Source organism: Lissotriton vulgaris, chromosome 10 (assembly GCF_964263255.1).
Source record: "Lissotriton vulgaris chromosome 10, aLisVul1.2, whole genome shotgun sequence".
Taxonomy (NCBI): domain Eukaryota; kingdom Metazoa; phylum Chordata; class Amphibia; order Caudata; family Salamandridae; genus Lissotriton; species Lissotriton vulgaris.
Genome location: NC_141698.1, coordinates 1062403707 through 1062425760, shown reverse-complemented (window position 1 = coordinate 1062425760; position 22054 = coordinate 1062403707). Strand labels below are relative to the sequence as shown.

The window sequence follows — 22054 nt, the reverse complement described above, 5'->3', positions numbered from 1 at the left end:
CGACAATGGTGGTATCCAGACCTGTTACATCTGTCGCTGTGTCCACACAGACGCCTGCCGTGCAGGCCAGACCTGTTGAGCAAAATGAACGGGAGGATCCTGCATCCCAACCTCCCATCGCTGAACCTGACTGCATGGCTCCTGAGGTCTTGCAATATGGACACTTAAATCTGCCTCCGGAATGTATGCATATTTTAAGAGAGGCAAAGAGACCTTCCACAAGGGCGTCTTATGCGTTCAAGTGGAAAAGATTTTTCATTTGGTGTAAGGACCATGGCTTTGATCCCACCAAAGGACAAGAAGAGGTAGTCCTTCCATACCTCCTTTACTTGGCTACATCAGGGTTGAAATACGCTTCTATTAGGGTTCATCTATCCGCCATAGTAGCGTACAGAAAATCACCTACACAAACATCGTTTTTTCAAGTCCCAGTGGTTAAGGATTTCCTTCAGGGATTAAAGAAGGTCTATCCCCCTGTGAGAAATCCTTCTCCTCCCTGGGAGTTGAACCTGGTTCTCTCCAGGCTGATGTCTACACCGTTTGAGCCTATACACAAGGCCTCCTTGCAGCATCTCACTTGGAAGGCGGCCTTCTTGGTGGCAATAACCTCTGCGCGCAGGGTTAGCGAGATACAAGCACTCTGCACCAAGGAACCTTACACTGTGTTTCACCACAACAGAGTGGTAATGAGGGCTCATCCATCTTTCCTTCCAAAGGTGGTATCGGATTTTCATATAAATCAAACGATTACCCTTCCTTTGTTCTTTCCTAACCCATCGACCCCAGCTGAGAGGTCGTTGCACTCGTTGGATCTTAAACGGGTGCTAAAGTTTTACCTAGAAAAAACGAAGGACACCAGAAAGACAGACCAACTCTTTGTCAATTATGGTTCAATGAGGACCGGGTTTGCAGCAGCCAAAAGATCCATCTCCAGATGGATTGTCTCATGTATCAAACTAGCATACCAGCTGGCTGGCAAGCCTTTGTTACAATCACCCAAAGCTCATTCCACTAGAGGGAAAGCAGCCACAATAGCGTTTTTACATGACATTCCTAAGTCAGAAATATGCAAGGCTGCGACATGGAAATCAGTCCATACCTTTACAAGGCATTATTGCCTAGAGTCTGACTCCAGAGCGGATGCTCAAGTAGGGCAAGCCTCCTTGAGAAACCTATTTGGGTAGAATAAGGCCTATTTTTGGGCCTACGAATATGAATGTTATCTGTTGATTCCTTTGCCCGCAGGGATGAGGTGAGGCTCGCTACTCTATTCTAATGCTTATGACTATTGATGAGGATCCCCTGGAAGAGAAGGATTAGTTACTTACCTGTAATCCTAGTTCTCTTCCAGGGGTATCCTCATCAAAGTCATAAGCAACCCTCCCGCCTCCCCGGGCAAAGGACTTTGTTGTTATTACCATGGTTTGGTTTTTCAGTCTCCGAAAAGAACAACTGACCTAACTGTAACCCCTGAGGCATGATGGGAAGCTAGGGACAGAGGTGCCTTAAAGGCACAGCGTCAGTTTTAGTACATTCAGCTACAAGTTTGCTTTTCAGTCTTTTTAGACTGGGTATTTGCAATGCAGCCTGGGAGCTGTATATGCTTACAGTGTGTTATAAGAATTTCTACTGTTTTCTGAGCATTAAAACAGTTACTAAACAAGCATTGGTGTTGTTTCTCATGTTTCTAATGCAAAATACACTGTATGGTGGAAATTCTTCACAGCATATTCTAGCTCTACTATTTTATTTGGCTGCAATTGCTTATTTATATATATATATATATATTTATATATATATATGTCTATATATATGTGGGGCACATATAATATATTGTTTCCGTGGTCCCGCGCATGGGCGGGAATATTCTAATGCTTATGACTTTGATGAGGATACCCCTGTAAGAGAACTAGGATTACAGGTAAGTAACTAATCCTACTCATACACAGTGAGGAAAAGCCTTCCATGATAATACTTGCGTCCTCATTGGGCGACAAGTAGGCTCCAAAAGCAGGGGCATTGCCTGCAATCAGTTTGCTCAGAATGGAATGTGCATCTATACGGTCCCAACTGGCGTATACAACTATCCTACTTGAAAAGTTTAGGCTCTACTCGGAGAAATGTCATATAACATATTCAAGTCAAGATTGATGACCAGACACAATGTATTGTGATCACTCAAACAATGAGCAATTACCATTAAATCTTCAAACATGCGACTCAAATCTCCAGATATAAGAATACAATAGATTATGGTAGGTGAATCATGGCCTTTGTATGTAGGTATTGGGTGGATATCAGAACAATCAACATTTTGTGCCATTATCAAATTATTTTTACGAGTAACTTGTTGAGAACATCCCCGTATAAGGTATGATTAAAATGTAAAAATCCTCCTGGATCAAATATGTCGGACTACAAACCCTTTGATCCCTGAATTTGCAAGACATGATATTGAAATCCCAAAACCAAATATTACCGAAATTGTGAGCCGAATTCTTCCATAAACTTAGTTAAAAAATCATCAAGTTGCTCTATGGCCTCTGTGGGGCCGATTCACAGAACTAACTTAAGACAAAATCCTAAACTTACTACTTTTGGTATTCACAGAAGTTAGGATTTTGTCTTAAGTTTGTCTTAAGACAAACTTAAGACAGACTTAAGACAAACTTAAGACGAAATCCTAACTTAAGTCTGTCTTAAGTCTGTTTTAAGACAAACTTAAGACAAAATCCTAACTTCTGTGAATACCAAAAGTAGTAAGTTTAGGATTTTGTTTTAAGTTAGTTCTGTGAATCAGACCCTACGTGTCTGTGATAAAAAAAGTTATAACAATAATGAATAAAAAAATCACAATAGCTGGAACATACAAAGTGCAACATTTGATACCACAATGGGCTTCTAATGACTTCCAGCTTTGCACTAATTATCTTCACTGAAATAAACACTACCAACCATCCTTTGGCTCTCACCTGCTGGTGACTAATGTAGGATTGCAGAACAATGTAAACCGATCAATTGGAAAATTTCCAAGCATCCACGTTTCCAGACAGCACACTATATCGTAATTCTGAAATAAAATGTTACTAGTCTGTATTAGATAACTTTGATCAAGCTCCGTCTATATTCCAGGATGGAATTTTGATGTCACTAATATCACCTTCCCCCTTTGTATTAGAGATGGGCAGCAATGGTTTAAAAACATGCAGAACCTTCAGATGAACTGTTCCCCTCAATGCCTCATAGGTAGTAACATAACCTATTTTACAGTTCTCAAGTTATTCAATATCTGCACTATCCTCCAAAGAAGTAAATCAATATGCAGTTGGGCCATTAAAGTGAGGGGCCCTAGATGCCCTGATTAAGGTTTTTGTAACAGAAGACAGATCCTCATGTTTCTAAAAGTAACCGAAGGGATGAGGATGAATTCTCCACAACAATGAAGTGAGGTCAATAAAACAACATAGCAAATCTTTCACAGTTGCTGTTGTTCCTAAAGTTAATCACAACATAGTCACAGTGCTTTTTGTTTGGCCATTTCCCACCCCTCCCATCCTTCTCACCAAAATGATCTCACCAAATAAGTCCTCATAGCAACCTACATTAGAATGTATCCAATTCACAGCCTTATACTTTAGGTTATTTTCTTCTGGTTTCGAGATAGTAAGGGGGTCAGACTCCAACACAGTACCATCTAGTGCGGGTACAAACTCTAACACATTAACATATGGAATCATTAGATTGGAAGTTGCAGTACTGTATTGTGCCCAAACTCCTGAAGAGAACCATTATGTAATTGAGCAGCCCCCTACTGTAATGATTCCAGGTGGTACCCCCTTAGCTCCAAGCCCTCAGATGCATCGTATACCTTGAAACGTCTGAGCCATTGTAACACTAGAACAATAATGTGCTTACTATATTGATCTGTTGCTGAACTAAACCTTTTGTCTTACTGAATTTTGGTTATTCTGTATATTCTATACTGATTGCCTGTTCTTAAGCTCTTAGCTGGGACTACAATAATGGTGGCTGATTCAGCTGGAGTAGGAGCATATTTAAGCATTTTGTTTTTGTTAGTTACTGGAGTTCTTGTGTAGAAGAATTACAGCTGAGTATTTTACCATATGACATTGTAAGAGTAACCTGTGTTCAATGTTGCACTCTTTTTTCTTCTTTTTCAGCTGTTTTTTCAGTTTCTCAGTTATTTCTAAGTGCTATTAGGCAACACTTTACTTCACTTTAATATAATATTCACTTTTTTCAGCAATCAAATAGTGAATTACCAGGTTTATGAACTAGAAGAAGAGACATACATCCTCTCAAAAGAAAATATGGGTATTTATAAGAATGTATTTTCTTTCATAAAATACTTAACCTCATTTTTTTCGGTCTAATTTTCATACTAGTATGTGCAGTTGAGGTAGAACATTGACAAGATCTTACATACATTGTACATATTGTTATGAAGAAATCTTAACAGTAAAATAATTTTACAGTGAAAAAAGTAAATTTGAAGTTTGCCATGCCCAGTGCTCACTCAGGCACAGCACTCAAGCTGTACTTCACTGCCAGTAATCTGGGTTTGCTTGTGTTCTTGTTCAAAGTGGACTAGAATTGGCATTCCAAGCTGAATTGTTCCTGTTTCCGCAGGGCCAAGTCTGAATTGTATACAGCTCACTCCTTTCTGAGGTGGCATGGTAGGATAAAAAAAAACTATGGACTGGAATGCAAGTTATTTCCAGAGGCTGAGATTAATGTCAAGTCAAGGTGAAGTCTTCTTAACTAGCTATTGAAACACTAATTAAATGTAACAGTAACTTCAAAAACATCCATATCTCACTTCTCATCACCAGGAAGCAACCCTTCTTTAGTTCCTATCTCATTGAAACTGAGGCTGCAGTGATCAGCCTTAAGCACCCCACCATCCTGATACACAGAAAACAGAAGGCCTCTATTGACCATTATTTCTCCGGTTTTCCGGCCAGCTTCCTCTCCACAGGTCTCGCTGTCAGTCATCTAATACAAACAATAAAGGCCCAATAACGAGTTTGATGTTGTGGCGGTGGGACTGCACCCCCTCCACACCACCAAACCCATGTGCAGACCGCCTGCCCTAATATGACTTTTTAAGTCAATGGCAGGCTTTTCCTTTGGCGTTCCCACGGTGGTGCAGATCCTGCCAAGCATTTAGGTGCCTCTGGACCACTAGGGTGGTAATGGGGTGGCTGCAAGGCTGCCAACACTGCACCACCACGTGTCCGGCGGTCCTTGGACTGCCAGGCTCGTAATAGGCTCCTAAGTCTTTCTTTAGCTAACAAGAAACATGATAACTCCTCTGCAAAAGGAAGACAGCAGCCTACTGGCAAGTAAAAAATTAAGGGTGGGTGAAACTTGCAGAGTATTACTCCGGAGTTCCATAAAAACTCTGCGAGCGGCGGAATTTCGGCATGTCATGTTGCTCTGCTGGGTTTTAGCACTATATACACTGTATATTATCTTTCTCAAGATGCCTTTCTGTATCATTGACTCAATCTCTGGGTGAATCCCAGCTATAGATTGAGGCATTAGATTGTACTGAGGAGTTCAAGGATACTCAGCATTTGCCTTGATATTTATACGGACAGCCTAAACTCCTTTTATCAGAACTAAGGGGCTGATTACGATGACGGTTAGACCTCAACCAACAGCCTTTCAGTGTCGGTCTCACCGCCATCATTTGCATGTTTTCTGCCCATCATATTATAATGGCTGGTGGAAGGATAGCGGAAGGAAAGCCCGACAGCCATGCTTCTGATGAGCTCCTTGAGCCCACCGGTGGGGTGGAGGTCCTTGCATTCCCTACAATGGTGGCGGTGCCTACCAAGCACCGCCGCAGGTGTTAAGATGTCCCTTTCTGCTCTCCTATTCATGGCGGTTGACCCGCCAAGAACAGGCAGGTGGAAAGTGACTTTGGGGCCCGTAGCAGGCCCCCCTTCCTCTCTGGCCCTAAGCTGTGGCCATAGGTGCCGCCCCTACAGATCCCTGCACCTGGTGCCTGCCACATAGTGCATAGATATGAATGGTGTCCCTTTTTTTGCATTGCAGAGGGTGCTGCAGCCAGCAGCACCCGCCGCAATGCAAAATATAGGCACTGCGACCACTTTGGCCTGCCAGGCTCTGCGCACACGCCTCACCTATTCCACTTTAACTGGAGATCTCCGTGTGAATGCACTGCTATGCACCGCCAGCTGTTGCAGCCTTACCGCCCTTGTCGAGGCTCCGAAGGACAGCTTCATATTAACGGGGTCAGCCGGCCCTGTCTTCATTGCCCGCAGAGACAGATCCGGTGCGACCCGGACTCAGGCACTGTTGCAGTCAGGGCACTTCTTCGTCTCATTAACGTGCTCTTGCAGCCGCCAGGATCGATGGTCCGCACATGGAACAGCCAGGCAGGATGTGCGCCACGCACCGCTCAGTCCCGATCCCGCAGCTGCAATGAAGGATTTTCACAGGAACCTGCGGCTCCGATGTGCACTAGGTCGCCTCCGACCATTGGGATCCAACCTTATATTGTGACAGCGCTGGATGGGTGGATTTTGAATGTATTAATGTCACCCAGCCGGCGTAGCTGCACTAATGGGCGCCCATCTTGCTTCGGGCTCCCTAGCGCCCCCATAAATGGTACAGTATAGTTTGTATAATAAGTCACGTCCTAAAAGGTTTACAGGACTGGAATCACATACCACAAATTGGTGCCTTTCTTCAAAGGACATTATTTTAATAGGAATTGCTTTTATTACAGGGTTGGTCATTTGTTAATTAGCAACTCTTATAACTTAGATTATTTTTCCAGAGATTGGTAGGTTTGAAACTTCTGCTGTTCTAAAAATGGAACTGGCAGCGCCTGTGTCGGTGCTGAGACAAACTACTGAGTACAAAGTGTTGACTTACAAAAATATCTAGTAAAAAATATTGTGGCATGGAACTATCATCAGCAAGAATATCGCTGTAAAGAATATCGGTTTTAAGGTAAGTAATATTGATTTATACTCTATCTAAGTTATAAATATAGTTTACAACAAATATAGTTGGTTTTAATTTTGTTGTTTAATTATTGTTATGTATTTTGGTATATATTTTCAATGTATATGATGTAATGTGTTTGTATAATTATTGTTTATGTTTTTTTATGTATTTGTAAATTTTTTAGAAGTTATTACATTTTATTTAGGTAATTTTTGTTATGCTTAGTATTGTAGCGGGTTGTGGGTTTTTAAGGGCACAGGGTGGGAAGTGAAGTAATGTAATTATAATAAATTAGTGATTAATTTTTAATGAATATTATTTATTTAATTATTAATTAATCATGTTAATAGTGAAATAAAATAAATAAATGTTTATGTGTGTGTTGTTCGGTGTATATGGTGGAAAGTACTTTCATTTAATTAAGCATGCTAATAGTGTATATATTATTTGTGGGTTGTTGGGTTTATAAGGCTAGAGGGAGGGAAGTAATTCAATTTTCAATTAATTATTATTTACTTGTTAAGTAATATTAGTTATTTATTTGCTAATTAACAATTTTAATTGTGTAAAAACGTTTTTTTTAATTTTAGGTATGGGTTCTGGAGTTTATTAGGGCACAGGGTGGGAAGTAAATCAATTTTAAGTCATGTATATTTATATTTGCATTTAATAATTATTCAATTCATAAATAATTATATTAATTGTGTAATACATGTTTTTTAACAAAAATTGTATGTGTGGGTTTGGGGTTTGTTGGGGTATATAGTTGGAAGTATACGTATTTATAATTAGGCTATAATTAAATTTGTAATTGATAATAATTATTACATTTAAAATCTATTAGGTTAATTGTGTAATTAATTGTTTATTACATTTTAGTAGTGTATTGTATATGTTGTGGGAACATATTGTGGAACGTAAATTAAATAGATGAAATAATAATTTATTTATTTATTGGTAAATATTTTTGTTAATAGTGTAAATTATTATTGTTAAATATGTTTTTGTATGGGGGCGTGGCCAAGCCGGCGAACATGGCGGTCGTCTAGAGCCTGAGCTCCGACCAGCCTGACACAATACTACTCACTTATCCTGGCCCTGGGCTTCACTGGGTGCTTCCTGCCCTAACATTTGGTGGCGGACACATTGGGCTGCACTCTGCAACATTTCCAGCCCTGCAGCTGCCCGAGAGATGGAGCGGCGGCCCATTGACGCAGCGGGATCCCGCAGGGTCCATTGAGGCCCAGGCAGCCGGGGCCTCGATTTTGGGTCTGCTGGGTCCGCTGCCGCTGGAGAGGAGAGGGGTGCGGCGCCGGTGCCTGGAGCTGGGCGCGGATCTCTGCCGAGGGTGCTCCTGTGGCGGCCCCTGCGCAGACCACCTCCTTGGGCAGTGCAGCTGGTCCGGAGGGGCTCGGTGGGACCTGCGCAGCCGGGACCTCAATTTTGGCGCTGCCCGGCCTGGATGGGCTCCCTGGCAACGCAGTCGAAAGAGACCTGGCGCCGTTCTCTCCCGGGGGCTCGGGTGGCCCAGGACCCTCCTGCGCCTCATTGCCTCCCTTGCCCTGGACTGCTGTGGGGGCGCACAACCGGACAATCAACAAGGGCGCGCCGGGGGCAGCTGCGTTGGCGGAGGGCAACCACCCTACATCCCCATGCCCAGACGGGTGTGGCGCATGGCCAGAGACTCAGGGTGGAAGGCTGGGGACAGTCGGCTGCGGCGGTGAGAGCTGCCAACCCCTCTTACAGGCCCAGAACGGGCGGCTCCAGCTGGCGCAGGACAGGAGAGACCCTCATTGTGGAACACTGAGCCCTGGTGGGGCTGACGACGTGAGCCGCCATCTTGAACCACGCACCCATTGCGGCGGCGGTGGAGTGCCCCGGTGGAGAGGAAGGTGCATGGTGCAGCCCTGCCTGGAGTCACTGGACAGCGGGGACCAGTGGTGAGTGATGCGCACTCCATTTGGGAACTCGGGGGTCAGATCGGGCCCCGGTGGGAAGGAGCCCGAGGCGGTGTACGGCCGGAGGGGCGCTGCGGAGGGTCAATCCGGGCAGGGGGCGCCTGAACGAGGGTCCCTGTGACAACTGAGTACACGGTGCGCCCCTGTGCTGGTGCACGTGGGTGCAGACTCCTGACATATACCGGTTGATTGCGGTTGCACCTGACCCTCCGGCCCTAGTCTGTAGCCGGCAATAATCAAGCCACCGGTTGGACTCATATCCCGTACGGCACAGTCAGTGAGCCATGACACGAGGAGGAGCCGGAGGGGGACAGGGTAAACAGGGGCCCATTGACAAATTCACAGCGGCGGTGGGACCTGGCAGGCCCTCGTGCCCGCTCTGGACAATGTGGCGTTGCTTGCCGTGATCACGCAATCGAGGGATATGCTCGACGCAAAGAAAGGGGCGGTCGGGGCTTATGTTACCCTTCTCCGACAGGACTTGAGGAATGCAGTGGAGCGCATTACAGGTGTAGAAACTCGAATATCCGGAGTAGAAGACGACGTGTCTACCCTTAAACGGAAGGTTGCAGACATGGAGAAAGTGCAGAAGGGCCTGGTCCTGAGGGTGGAGGATGCGGAAGGACGGGCCCGACGCAACAACCTGCGCTTTGTTGGCTTTCTGGAAGGGTGCGAGGGAGGCGGCATGGAGGCCTTCACAGCGCAATGGCTGGAGAGCTGGATCCCGGCGGATGCCCTATCTAGATGCTTTGTGGTGGAGAGATCCCATCGGGCACTGGTGCAGAAGCCCCCGGTCGGTGCGTGCCCGAGACCGATCATAGCCAAATTCCTGAATTATGCAGATCAGGATGCTATCCTGCGGCATGCGAGAATTAAAGGTACGCTCACGCACGACAACGCCACCATTATGATCTTCCCGGACTACACGAGGCTAGTGCAGCAGCAGCACCAATCCTTCCTCGCCGCCAAAGCCCGTCTCCGTGGTCTAAAGCTCCAATATGCGCTACTTTATCCAGCATTGCTGCGGGTTGTCTACAAATCCCGCACACTATTCTTTGACACTCCAGAAGAAGTGTTTCAGTGTTTCAGTGGACTGATGAGACGGTTAAAATTCGGCTTAACACCGCCAGGGAAGGAGAATCGGACTCTTCCTCGAGTGGCTTTGCCAGGGAGGGTCTATGGAGTCAGCGTCGGCGAGGCAGGGGATCGCGCTCTGGCGGGAGTTCACGCTCAGGCTCGGCCGCAAGTCAGGCCGACCCGACACAGGTCAGCAGCCAGAAGTGCCTTGATGACAGAGGGACTTGAACGTTGACTAATGTATGTGATATTAATGGAAGCCCAGGTGCAATGTTGATTTAGGCTGGGAGCCCGTCCTGTTCAGTATGGGAGGGTGGGAGTGACAGCCTAGTTCTTATGGGTTGTTACTGGGGGATCCATTGGAGGATGCGGCGCTTGCTCCCCTGTTGGGAGCTTGGCCGCCATCCGTCCGCGACAGGTGCTTCCATGTTTGGGAGGTGCGGGGTGGGATGAGGATGGGGGAGGGGTGTTCTTGGGGTGTTGGGGGGGGCCTTGCTTGTGTGCGCTCTGCTGCCTGCTGTTTGCCATGTACCATGCTGGCTGGATGCTGGAACTTCTAGTACTGTACTTGTTGTATTGTTCAAATGTCCACTAATAGGGAGGGAGGGCGGGTAGGCCCCGGATCGCTACGAGTCATGAGTTGGAATGTGAGAGGGATGCTAGACAAAGTTAAGCGGGGTGCTGTGTTTCAGTATGCCAAAAGGGTGGGCGTGGATGTTCTTCTGTTGCAGGAAACCCATTTGCTAGGCACCAACACACTATGCCTGCAGCGTTCAGGTTACACACAGATGTTTCACTCCGGTTTTACGAGAGGCTCAAGGGGGGTAGCGATCCTTATACACCACAGGGTGCCATACATTCATAAGCGCACCTGGACAGACACACAAGGTAGATACGTGGTGGTGCAGGGGGAGATAGGCGGAGACAGGGTGACTTTTGGTAGCGTCTATGCCCCTCCGCCACTTCAGTGGCCACTGGTTGAAAAGATCATATCCCTGTGGAGTCAGGTGCCTGACTCCCTGTCTGTTATGGGGGGGGGACTGGAACGATGTTGTAGACAAAAGCTGTGATAGGTGGCGGAAGGGGGCAGCGGGTCAGGATCAGGGTAGTGAGGGACCCACCACCAGACTGTCAGCGTTAATCACAGAACTGGACTGGCTAGACGCTTGGCGATACAAACATGGTGCGCGACGGGATTATACATACTTCTCGGCGGCGCGAGATTCGTTCTCCAGGTACATTCTTATCCCTAGGGGGTGTGCTTCCTGCATAGCCTCGGTGGAAATCTTGCCACAGGCCCTGTCAGATCACTCGCCGGTCCTTGCAGCGCTTCGTGTTGGCCCAGCTAAGCATCCGTTTCGGTGGCAGATGTCGGCCTGGCACTTGAACCAGGACAATTATAAAGTGCACCTTACGGTGGAAATACACCACTATCTGTCTGCGAATGAGGGGTCAGTTGACTCCCTGACTACTCTCTGGGAGGCATTGAAGCCTACCTTGCGTGGAGTGGACATATCCGGGTGCGCGGCGGGCCGAAGGGCGAGACGGAGGGACTTAGTGCGACGGGAGGCAGAGCTAGAGGCACTGGAGCGCAGAGCCCAAGAGGTGGATGGCGGGCTGGCACGGCGACAGTGCAACAACAACACGCTTCGGTTTTGATGGACGAGGCGAGGCAGGCCTGGTTGGCGACCCGCAGTCGGGTTTACCAGTGGGGCGACAAGTCCTGCAAAATGCTGCACCGTCTTTGCCAGGGAATCATGCATGCCCAGCCGTAACCGCGGATAGTGACCCCTGAGGGGGAGCCCTTGTTAGATCCAGTGGAGATTGCAGAGAGTTTCGCCGGGTATTGCGAGGCTCTATATGCCCCCCTGGAGTGTTTAGAAGCGAGTCTTGTTCAGCGCTTTGTCGATGAACTCCCCCCAAAAGCCGTCTCGGATGAGGTTAGGGACCTGCTGGATCAGCCTCTGACTGACGAGGAGTTGGGTGCCGCTCTGGGCGAACTAAACCCGGGCAAGGCGCCGGGTCCCAATGGATTCCCCAGTGAATTCTTCCAGAGGTTTTCGGTTCAGCTGGGCCCGCTTCTTTGGCCGGTCGCTGAAGAATCATGCGAGAGCGGGTCACTCCCACCGGATTATCGCCATGCCGAGGTGGTGGTATTTCTGAAGCCTGGGAGACCCCCGGAGAGCAATGCGTCCTACCGCCCAATATCACTCTTGGACACCGAAGCCAAAACCTTGGCGAAGGTCTTTGCCACCAGGCTCAAGCCGCATATTACAGATTTGATACATCCGGATCAGGCTGGGTTTATGCCGCAGCTAGCCACCCGCCATAACATCAGGCGGGCTCAGGTGGCGGTGTCGGCTTGGAGAGGATTGGGGGAGCCGGCCGCGTTGTTCCTAGCAGATATGGACAGGGCGTTTGATTCCCTCAGCTGGACGTATCTCTTTGCCCTGCTGAGCCGCCTAAATCTCGGGCCACGCTTTTTGGCGTATGTCCACTTGCTGTATATTGGTCTTACGGCATTGGTGCGTGTCGGAGGCGTGGTGTCTCGCTCGTTCCCGGTCCAGAGGGGTACGCGACAGGGCTGTCCACTCTCCCCATATTTGTTTGCGCTCGCCATGGAGCCTCTCACGGCATGGGTGCGCATTGATGCTCAACTCAAAGGATTCCGATGGGCACCAGGTCTTACCGATAAAATAGCGTTGTACGCTGACGATGTCCTGTTTTTTCTCACTGCCCTGGACCGTTCCGGGCTGCGACTGCTGCGCATTTTGCAGATTTTTGGTGAGACCTCCAGCCTGTACATGAACCCGGGCAAATCCACGCTTTGGCTGCTGGGTGACCGGCAGAGCGTTGGGGACTGGGCATCGGGCCTCCGGTTGGCGACGGATGGGGTGAAGTACCTGGGAGTCTTCTTATCCGAAGATGCGGCTATATCCCGGGAACGCAACATCACTCCAGTGGGGGATCGGGTACGCGAGGACCTGAAGGTCTGGGCGCGGATGCCGGTATCTATTCTCGGTCGGTCTGCAATTTTCAAAATGGTGGCGCTGCCACGCCTGGTGTACTAACTACAGAATCATCCCCATGTGCTTCCCCCCGCTGGTTCCGGCAGCTTAATTCAGCTTTGAGCGGATTTTTTGTGGAAAGGGGGCGTGGCTCGGGGGGCTCTACGGACGTGTTTTTGTCAACCTACACCGGTGACCTGGCCACAGCAGACGTGCTTTCGTTTTATCAGGCGGCGCATCTTCTGATATTGAATGACTAGTGGTATGGCGACCGGGGGGACCCGGCCTACGCCGTTGAGAGACACTTAATGGGCTCGGCGTCCGTGCATACGCTGTTGTATGCGGCAGCCCTTCGGAGGTCCCTCCCATCAGCCACGCAGGTGGTTTTTCATGTGTGGAGGCAGGCGCTGCGGCGGACGGGTTGGTGGAATGTCCTTACACTGGAAACCCCCCTCTGGCACAATGGAAGGCTCCTGCAGTTAGATGCCTTGACGGGTTTCAGGGGCTGGGACACCATTGGCATTTCCACTTTGGGCGACGTTTTGTCTGGAGATACTCTTAAATCCTTTGCGTACTTACAGGAGGACTTCAGGATGCCCCGCACCCAGTTCTATAAATATCTCCAATTCCGCCATGCCCTGGCACCCTCCCTGGTTGGCCTGGAGCAGATCCATGAATTCAGTCCCATCAAAGCGAAAATCTTCATGGGCGAACTACCAGACAAAAAACGTTTGCATATCTATCAGACGTTGGTGTGGCATTGCTCCTCAGATTTGAGTGGCCTTAAAGCCCACTGGGAGCGGGACGTCAGGGATCTGGACGAGGAGGATTGGGTTGAGGCCCTCGAAAGCCCCAGGGGAGCGGCCATATCCACGCGCCTGCGACTAATCCAGTTCAGATACCTGCACCGCACATATTACACCAGACAGCGGCTGTGGAAGGCGGGACTGGTAGCGTCCCCCGACTACCTTCGCTGTGGGCTAGAAGTTGGCACATTACTACATACGGTTTGGGACTGCACATCGTTGCGAAGGTTTTGGGATGGGGTCCATCGTTGCCTAGACGAGGTCTTAGCCTGGAACTTGCACTGCTGCATGTCATGGCTGGGGTCGGGGGAAACAGGTATAAACGCCACTTAATGTTGTTAGGATTTACATTGGCCAAACGGGATATAGTGAAAGCATGGAAAGCCCCCCAGGCCCCGTCACTCACAGCTTGGAAGAATGGAATGGATTACTGCATGGGCATGGAACAACCAGTATTCTTAGCAAGGGGCTGTCCCCGGAAGCATTTCAAAATCTGGAAACGGTGGGCGGACTACCAGGGTCTGGACCTAGACCCGCCACCCGAGGAGGACACCCTCCTGACGACATGAGGACACGGACTATGAACAGTGGCAGTTGGTATGGATCATACATGGCATGATAATGTTTTCCTATTTTATGCGACAGGTGGGCGAGCTGGCATGCAGGCAGGGTGCGGGTGGGGGGGGGTTGCATGTTTGATTACATCCTGTGGCATCCTGTGGCAATATCTCTTTAGGCGGGGGGTGTTAATGGATATTCATTGTTATAAATGTGACTACAGATATAGCTAATACAGTGATGGTGGCATTTGTCTCTGGGTGACAGAGATGTGCATAACATATGAGTTCACACAATAAAATATGTTTTCAAAAAATATGTTTTTGTATGAAATACATTTGTTTTTTAATTAAAATATTTATATTTTAAATTTTATTTCGTTTTGCAATTATTTTATTGTTTTATAGAGAATTTGTTTGTTTCTTACGTATAACTAACTGCAGTGGGAATATTAACTTTTTTCTTTCCGCAATGGAACAGTTTCCTTACTGTTGCACTCATTCATTCAAATCTTTATTCCATCTATGTACAAACAGATCTTAAAAGCAAATTTCATCAAATAGTCAGTGATTAAAACAGATTACATAAAAACAAGAAAGCGTTAAAAAAATGTATTAAACTATTTAGGTACCTCATTAAAACCAAAATCACATATACAATTGGATCCGTAAATACTAAAATTAAAACAATTCAGAGCAGCAAGCCACTCACCCTTCTATTTCTCCAACAAGCCCACAGAAAAGATGCTACCATAAAACAAAAGTGGGGGTTAGGAAGAGCTTTTAAAAAATACAGTGCCACTCTGCATTGCATGAAGTTTTGACGCTTTAAGATTAGGAGGAGGGTTCTTTCTCTTTCAGAACGATAGAACTTGCAAAACAGTGCCAGGTGTAAATCCGACTGTTGCACTCATTGGATGTGAATAGTACATTTTACCCCTCCACAATCAAACACTTTCCCTGCTGTTGCAGTGATTTGAATGGGAATAGTCAATTTTACCCCTTCGCAATTCAACACTTTCCCTACTGTTGCTGTGACTGGAGTGGAAATAGTGCAAGGATATGAACGGTGTCCCTTTTTTTGCATTGCAGAGGGTGCGCAGCCAGCAGCACCCGCCGCAATGCAAAATATAGGCACTGCGACCACTTTGGCCTGCCAGGCTCTGCGCACACACCTCACCTATTCCACTTTCACTGGAGATCTCCGTGTGAATGCACTGCAATGTGCCGCCAGCTGTTGCGGCCTTACCGCCCTTGTCGCGGCTCCGACGGACAGCTTCATATTAACAGGGTAGGCCGGCGCTGTCTTCATTGCCCGGAGAGACAGATCCGGTGCGACCCGGACTCAGGCACTGTTGCAGTCAGGGCACCTCTACCGATTCTTCATCTCTGTAACATGCTCTTGCGGCCGCCAGGATCGATGGTTCACACATGGAACCATCCATACAGTGCCACTCTGCATTGCATGAAGTTTTGACGCTTTAAGATTAGGAGGAGGGTTCTTTCTCTTTCAGTACGATAGAACTTGCAAAACAGTGCCAGGTGTAAATCCGACTGTTGCACTCATTGGATGTGAATAGTAGATTTTACCCCTCCACAATCCAACACTTTCCCTACTGTTGCAGTAATTTGAATGGGAATAGTCAATTTTACCCTTCCGCAATCCAACACTTTCCCTACTGTTGCTGTGACTGGAGTGGAAATAGTGCATAGATATGAACGGTGTCCCTTTTTTTGCATTGCAGAGGGTGCTGCAGCCAGCAGCACCCGCCGCCACTGTTCCCAACAAGCTGCGCGGGTGAGCGCGCGCGCACAGAAGTCACCCTAAGCGCGCAGAGTGCTGTATTTAGCGCGCACTCCTGAGACACCGTTCGCGCCGTCTCTTTTAAAATGCGAGAGGCGCGAAACACTGCCATTTCCTCGTTGCGGGAGACGACGATTCTTTCAGGGCACAGCTGGGGGGCTGATTGTGGTCCTTTGAATTAGTATTCGTGCAATTAACATGAATAACGTGAATACTAACTCAAAGGGTCACAATCAACCCCGCAGCTGTGCACTGTAAGAAAAAGAATGCAGTGTGTCAAACACGACGTGTGATAAAGCACACGTTGTGTTTGACTTTGCTTTTCTTTTCTTAATTGTGCTCAATTGCGGGGCTGCTTGTGACCCCTCCTGTTGCCTTCCTCCAGCTGTCCTGTAAATGAGAGATCAGATGAACGGTCACATATAGAAATCAGCAGCTGCCTTAATGCGACACTCTCCACTCGCTCGAAAACAAGACACTTTTGAAATGCATTTCCTCAGTGAAGCGCAGTAGAAATGATCCGTGAAAGACTAGACTTTAAATAAACGTTTGCAGCTCATACGGACAGGTGTGTAGACAGGAGCCTGAGGTGGGAGGGTGATGTGAGGGGGAGGGAAAGTACGAGGGTGCAGAGCGAGCCTGCGAGACAGAGGCAACGAGATGGAGAGAGAGAACCCGAGGCAGACAGCAAGAAGAATGAAATAGTGACAGGGAAAGACAGCACGCACGAGAATTATACAAACCTAACCAACAAATTCAAAAGTGAAACTACACCTGCGGGAACACATCTCGACAGCGGCTAAAAGCCCGTGCGGGCTGAAGGCAGATGACATTGGCCCCTTTAGCTGTTTGTTTCCCACCCCTTCTTTCTTCAATTCTCTCCTCCTCCATTCTTCTTTCTCACTGCCCTCCCACCATACTTGTCTCTCTCTCCCTTCTCATTCTCTTTTCACTCACTTTCTCTCCCTGTCCCTTGTGCACCTATAATGGTTACTGTCTGGGCACAAAATTCTATGTTTACTCCAGGCGCACCCGGGGAAGGGTTCTGGTGCACACGAGAGACGTGAGAGAGACATCGAAAGAGAGAGGAAGTGACGTGAAGGGTGACAATAATGTAAGCACGCTCTGTGCAGACCTCTTTGGAGACAGTAGGTGCCCGCCTTCATCACACATCTTTATCACTACGGTCTCCTACACCCAGGAGTTGGGGCTGTTGTATGCTTGGTGTGATGTGCTTTGAGCTGTCTCTGCCAAGGACACACACTCTTGCGTCCTTCCCACAAAGGCCACACTATAATCACACTTCTCTATCTAGTGCCTAGACTCTAGGCACTAGCATACTAATGCCTAAGTGTCCTGCCTTCCCTCCGTCTCACCTCACTCACGAGAGTGCACAGTGAAAAGAGAGCAGCAAAAACTACCCACTTACGTCACCGGCCAGACACGCACTATTCCATCCACAGATCCACCCCCACGGAGGAGCGTGCAGTCAGGTCACCAGTGCACTCTAGCACCTCGACAGGGATGTAAAGCACTACATAACTACAGTATGGCGTGCCTCAATGCGCTACAGTAACCTCACTGGCTATCTTACAGAGTTTACATGCGTCAGTATCAAACTTACTTCATAAACGATGCGTTGATTTTAGAACAGAAATACCACCTCTTTTCAAGTTATCTGTTATACAGAACTATAATGCCCACATCAGGCAGGTCTAATCTTTATTACACAAATATGACTAAAAATACATTCAAATCAAAAATGTTCATTTTTTTCGACTTGGGGAGGATGAAAGGTAGATTTAGCCCTGCCCGGACTCAACCAGCAAGAGGGGCCCAATCTCTTCAGCAGGCGCGTTCACCTCTTGAACTTCCAAGAGGTCTCCCACTAGCAACAGCCACCAAACCCTACCTTTGAACCCAGCTCTTGACTGGTTTCTTAAATCTTCCTGGCCTTCTCGGGATTGGCCCTCCGTGGCACGTGCCACATGCTTCGCCATGGCACAACGCCGCCTAGTACTTTGAAATGGCATAGCTCCACCTGGCATTGTAAAGCGCCTCGGAGATGGCACAGCGCTATCTTGAATTGTAAAGCGCCTCGGAGGTGACACAGCGCTGCCTGGGATTCTGAGGCGCTGTCTGGTATTTTAAAGTGCCTCTGAGATGACTCCGCGCCGCCTGGTATTCTAAAGGCAAGCATTCTTCCAGTAACCCTGGCGGGGCCCCCTGATTGGTTCCGAAATTATCAGCATAACCACAAATGTCAAAACCTGAAAATCGACATTTATTAATATTAAAATCCCCCATCCAAACAAAAATACAATTTGGCTCAAATCCTTTACAGAATTCTCAAGCACAGCAACAAGGCCTTCCATGTCTTTGTATCTTGTACTATTAAAAACATTATCATAAAAGTTTATCAATACAAATGTTTGCTTCATATCCATCTGCAAAAGAGCAGGTTGAAAGAATGGGGATTTTGTATAGATTTTCTTTAGTCACTGGGACAGTAATGGATATCAATTTTGCCAAGCTGTCTTTGGCCCTCCCCTGGAGTGAGGGTTTTGCAGGAGAATATATTCTCTTCCAGGGGATCCTCATCAAAGTCATAAGCATTAGAATATTCCCGTCCATGCGCGGGACCCCGGAAACAATATATTATATGTGCCCCACATATATATAGACATATATATATAAATATATATATATATATATACAAATAAGCAATTGCAGCCAAATAAAACAGTAGAGCTGGAATATGCTGTGAAGAATTTCCACCATACATGTGTATTTGCATTAGAAACATGAGAAACAACACCAATGCTTGTTTAGAAACTGTTTTAATGCTTAGAAAGCAGTAGAAGTTCTTATAACACACTGTAAGCATATACAGCTCCCAGGCTGCATTGCAAATACCCAGTCTAAAAAGACTGAAAAGCTAACTTGTAGCTGAATGTACTAAAACTGACGCTGTGCCTTTAAGGCACCTCTGCCCCTAGCTTCCCATCATGCCTCAGGGGTTACAGTTAGGTCAGTTGTTCTTTCCGGCTCCTTCAGGAAGGACCCTGGATACACAGCTCCACACTTTTCTGACTTTTTCAGTCAGAAAATCTTCTAAAGAACAATTTTTTGATTTACTTTGACTTTTAACAACAGTGTCAAGTAAATAACTGCTTAGCAGTCGATTTTTTGTGAGGTTTTCCTGTCAGGATGCCCACACTATTTGATAATTGCCCTTCTTTGTGGCCACAAGAAGGCAAAATCAGACTCTCATGAGGTCTGTATTTTATGCTTGCAGAGGATCATGATCCTAAAGACTGTTCACATTGTAGAAATCTGTCTGACAGGACTCTTAAAGACAGAGAGAGGAACAGGCTCTATGGTCTGGCCCAGAGATCCATCAGGGGAAGATCTACAGAGAGGCAGAGTTCAAAGAGACCCAGAACTCCCTCCAAAGGCAAGTCAGAGCGTCCATCAACCTCAGCGCCGGGCTCGGCGCTGAAAAAACAACATCTGATGGACAGTTCTAGGGAGAAAACTCCGTCGACGTCGGGACCGGCGTCGATGAAGAAATCGTCGTCGAAAAGAAGTACACCGACGACGAAGAAAGCTCCACCGTCGTCAACTAGGCGCCGATCGGCGTCGAGAGAAGCCACGAGATCACCGTCGACGAGAAGATCGGCGTCAAGACATAAGTCAACTCCGCCGTCGTCAACCAGGCGACGATCGGCGTCGAGAGACAGATCACACTCGCCGTCGTCTCAACGTCGACAGGCTTCTAAGAGTGTGACACCTCCGCCGACGTCTCCACGGAGGTGCTCGGCGTCGAGGAGCAAGAGCCCCCTCGGTCGCTTGCCGTCGAGGAAGGGATCATCGTCGACGGCGCGTCGGCGCTCGACGTCGAGGATGTCTGATCCTCCGCCGTCGCCACGTGTCCGGTCGACGTCGAGGGCATCGTCGACGACAGGACAACGTCGATTGACATCTCCGTCGCCGGCAGACCAACGTCGGTCGACGTCGAGACCTCCGTCGACGGCAGGGCAACGCCGTTCGACGTCGAGACCTCCGTCGAAGGCAGGGCAACGCCGTTCGACGTCGAGGGAGAAGACTCCGTCGTCGGTTCAACATCGCCGGTCGACGTCGAGGGACCACAGGTCATCGTCATCGTCGACGCCACAGAGGCGTTCGACGTCGAGGGAAAGACTTTTGAGACGTCCTCCAACACCGGTGAGACGAAGATCTCCTTCAGTGCCTTCAACTGTTCTAGTGACGCAATCGGCTTCTCACCATTCCTCCTTAAGTACCTCTGGCTCATCGAGGTCCTCTTCTAGGAGTAGGAGTCCGTTGCCCCAGCGGCGGTATGTCACACAGACAAGACTATCGCCAAGATGGAATGGTCCGTTGAGCCAGTGGAAGGATTCTGGAGCGACGGAGAGGCTACGAAGATATGTAAGCCCACACCACAGGTCACCTCTTCAGAGGCTGATAGAAGAGGCAGACAGACAGAGTCCTACCAGGCACCGATCACGTTCTCGGGAGAGGAGAGCGGAAAGGTCGCATACCCCCTGGGTCTCCCGATCACCACGGAGGGAGCAGCCCAGATCTCGAACACCGAGAAGGGAGGAACGGGCGGAGAGATCGAGATCTCCCCGAAGGGAGCTTCAGAGAAAATCACGTTCTCCTCGAGGGGAAGAACTACCGAGAAGATCACCAGTGAGGAAGGAGAAAACTCACCACAGGAGAAGGAGAACTCCATCATCCTCTTCTTCATCTTCATCTAGATCTTCTAAAGGGGATTACTCTCCAACGCTGGCAGACAGCCCTCGCTCCAGAGCTTCCCCGATTGACGACGTCAACACGTATCTGGACGTCTTACAAAGGGGGGCTCACAAACTTAATATAGAGATGGCTGTTCCAGAGGTGTCCACTACTGTGATTTTTGAGACCCTTCGTCACAAATCATATACCCGGCCTTTACTCCCATTGGTTCCAGGGATAATGGACCCAATCAAAGAGGTTTTCCTCACGCCAGCAACGATCAAGGCGGTACCGGCACGTATCCAGAAGAAATATAGGCCGGCCGAGTCAGATCCTATCTTTGTTAAGGGAGAGCTTGCGGCGGACTCAGTCATTGTAGCCTCAGCTAAAAAGAATCACACTGTCGCTCCTTCTTCTTCAGTCCCTCCTGACAAAGACAGCAAGACGCAAGATTCTTAGGGACGCAGGGTATGCTGCACAGCAGCTTCATCCCTGAAAGTCTCTAGTGCATCAGCCCTTCTGGGAAGGTACGATAGAGCCCTATGGGACTCCATGGAACGATTCAAGGAGAAATTGCCCAAGGAGGACCAGAAGGACTTTGAGGAGACAGTGACGGAGGGCTGTTTTGTGGCGAACCAAATGATTAGTTCATCAGCAGATAACGCCCTTCTAGCAGGACATACCTACTCACATGGGGTATGTGCGAGGAGATCATCTTGGCTGCGTTTAACTGGTCTCAAACCAGATGCCCAGCATCCTCAATCTACCTTTTTCCGGATCTTCACTCTTCGGGGAGCATGCCGATCAGGAAATGACCCGCATGAAGACAGAGTTAGACACAGTGAAGGCGGTTGGTCTGGAGAAAAAGAAAGAACCGTTCAAACGACGCTTCAAGACCAACAAGAACCGGGGAGGCCAACAGAGGGTTCAAACCCCTCAATGGTCTCAAAACAAGCCACAAGGAAAGCCGCAATACAGAGGAGGAAAATCAGGCAGAGGCAGAGGCGGACATCATCAGTCCTCTACCACGCCTAGAGGAGGCAAGGCCTGAGCAGTGGCTTCCTCTGGCGCCGTTACCCAC

The 22054-nt window shown here is 48.1% G+C and overlaps 1 protein-coding gene across 1 annotated transcript in view; it reads left to right on the top strand.

The window, feature by feature from the left end:
* ZCWPW2 (zinc finger CW-type and PWWP domain containing 2) overlaps positions 1-22054 on the top strand; it is a 778017-nt gene that overhangs the window by 410469 nt on the left and 345494 nt on the right. Inside the window, exon 6 of the mRNA XM_086939915.1 lies at positions 4265-4335. Coding sequence (XP_086796041.1) covers positions 4265-4335 — 71 coding nt within the window. The remainder of the gene's footprint in view (positions 1-4264; positions 4336-22054) is intronic.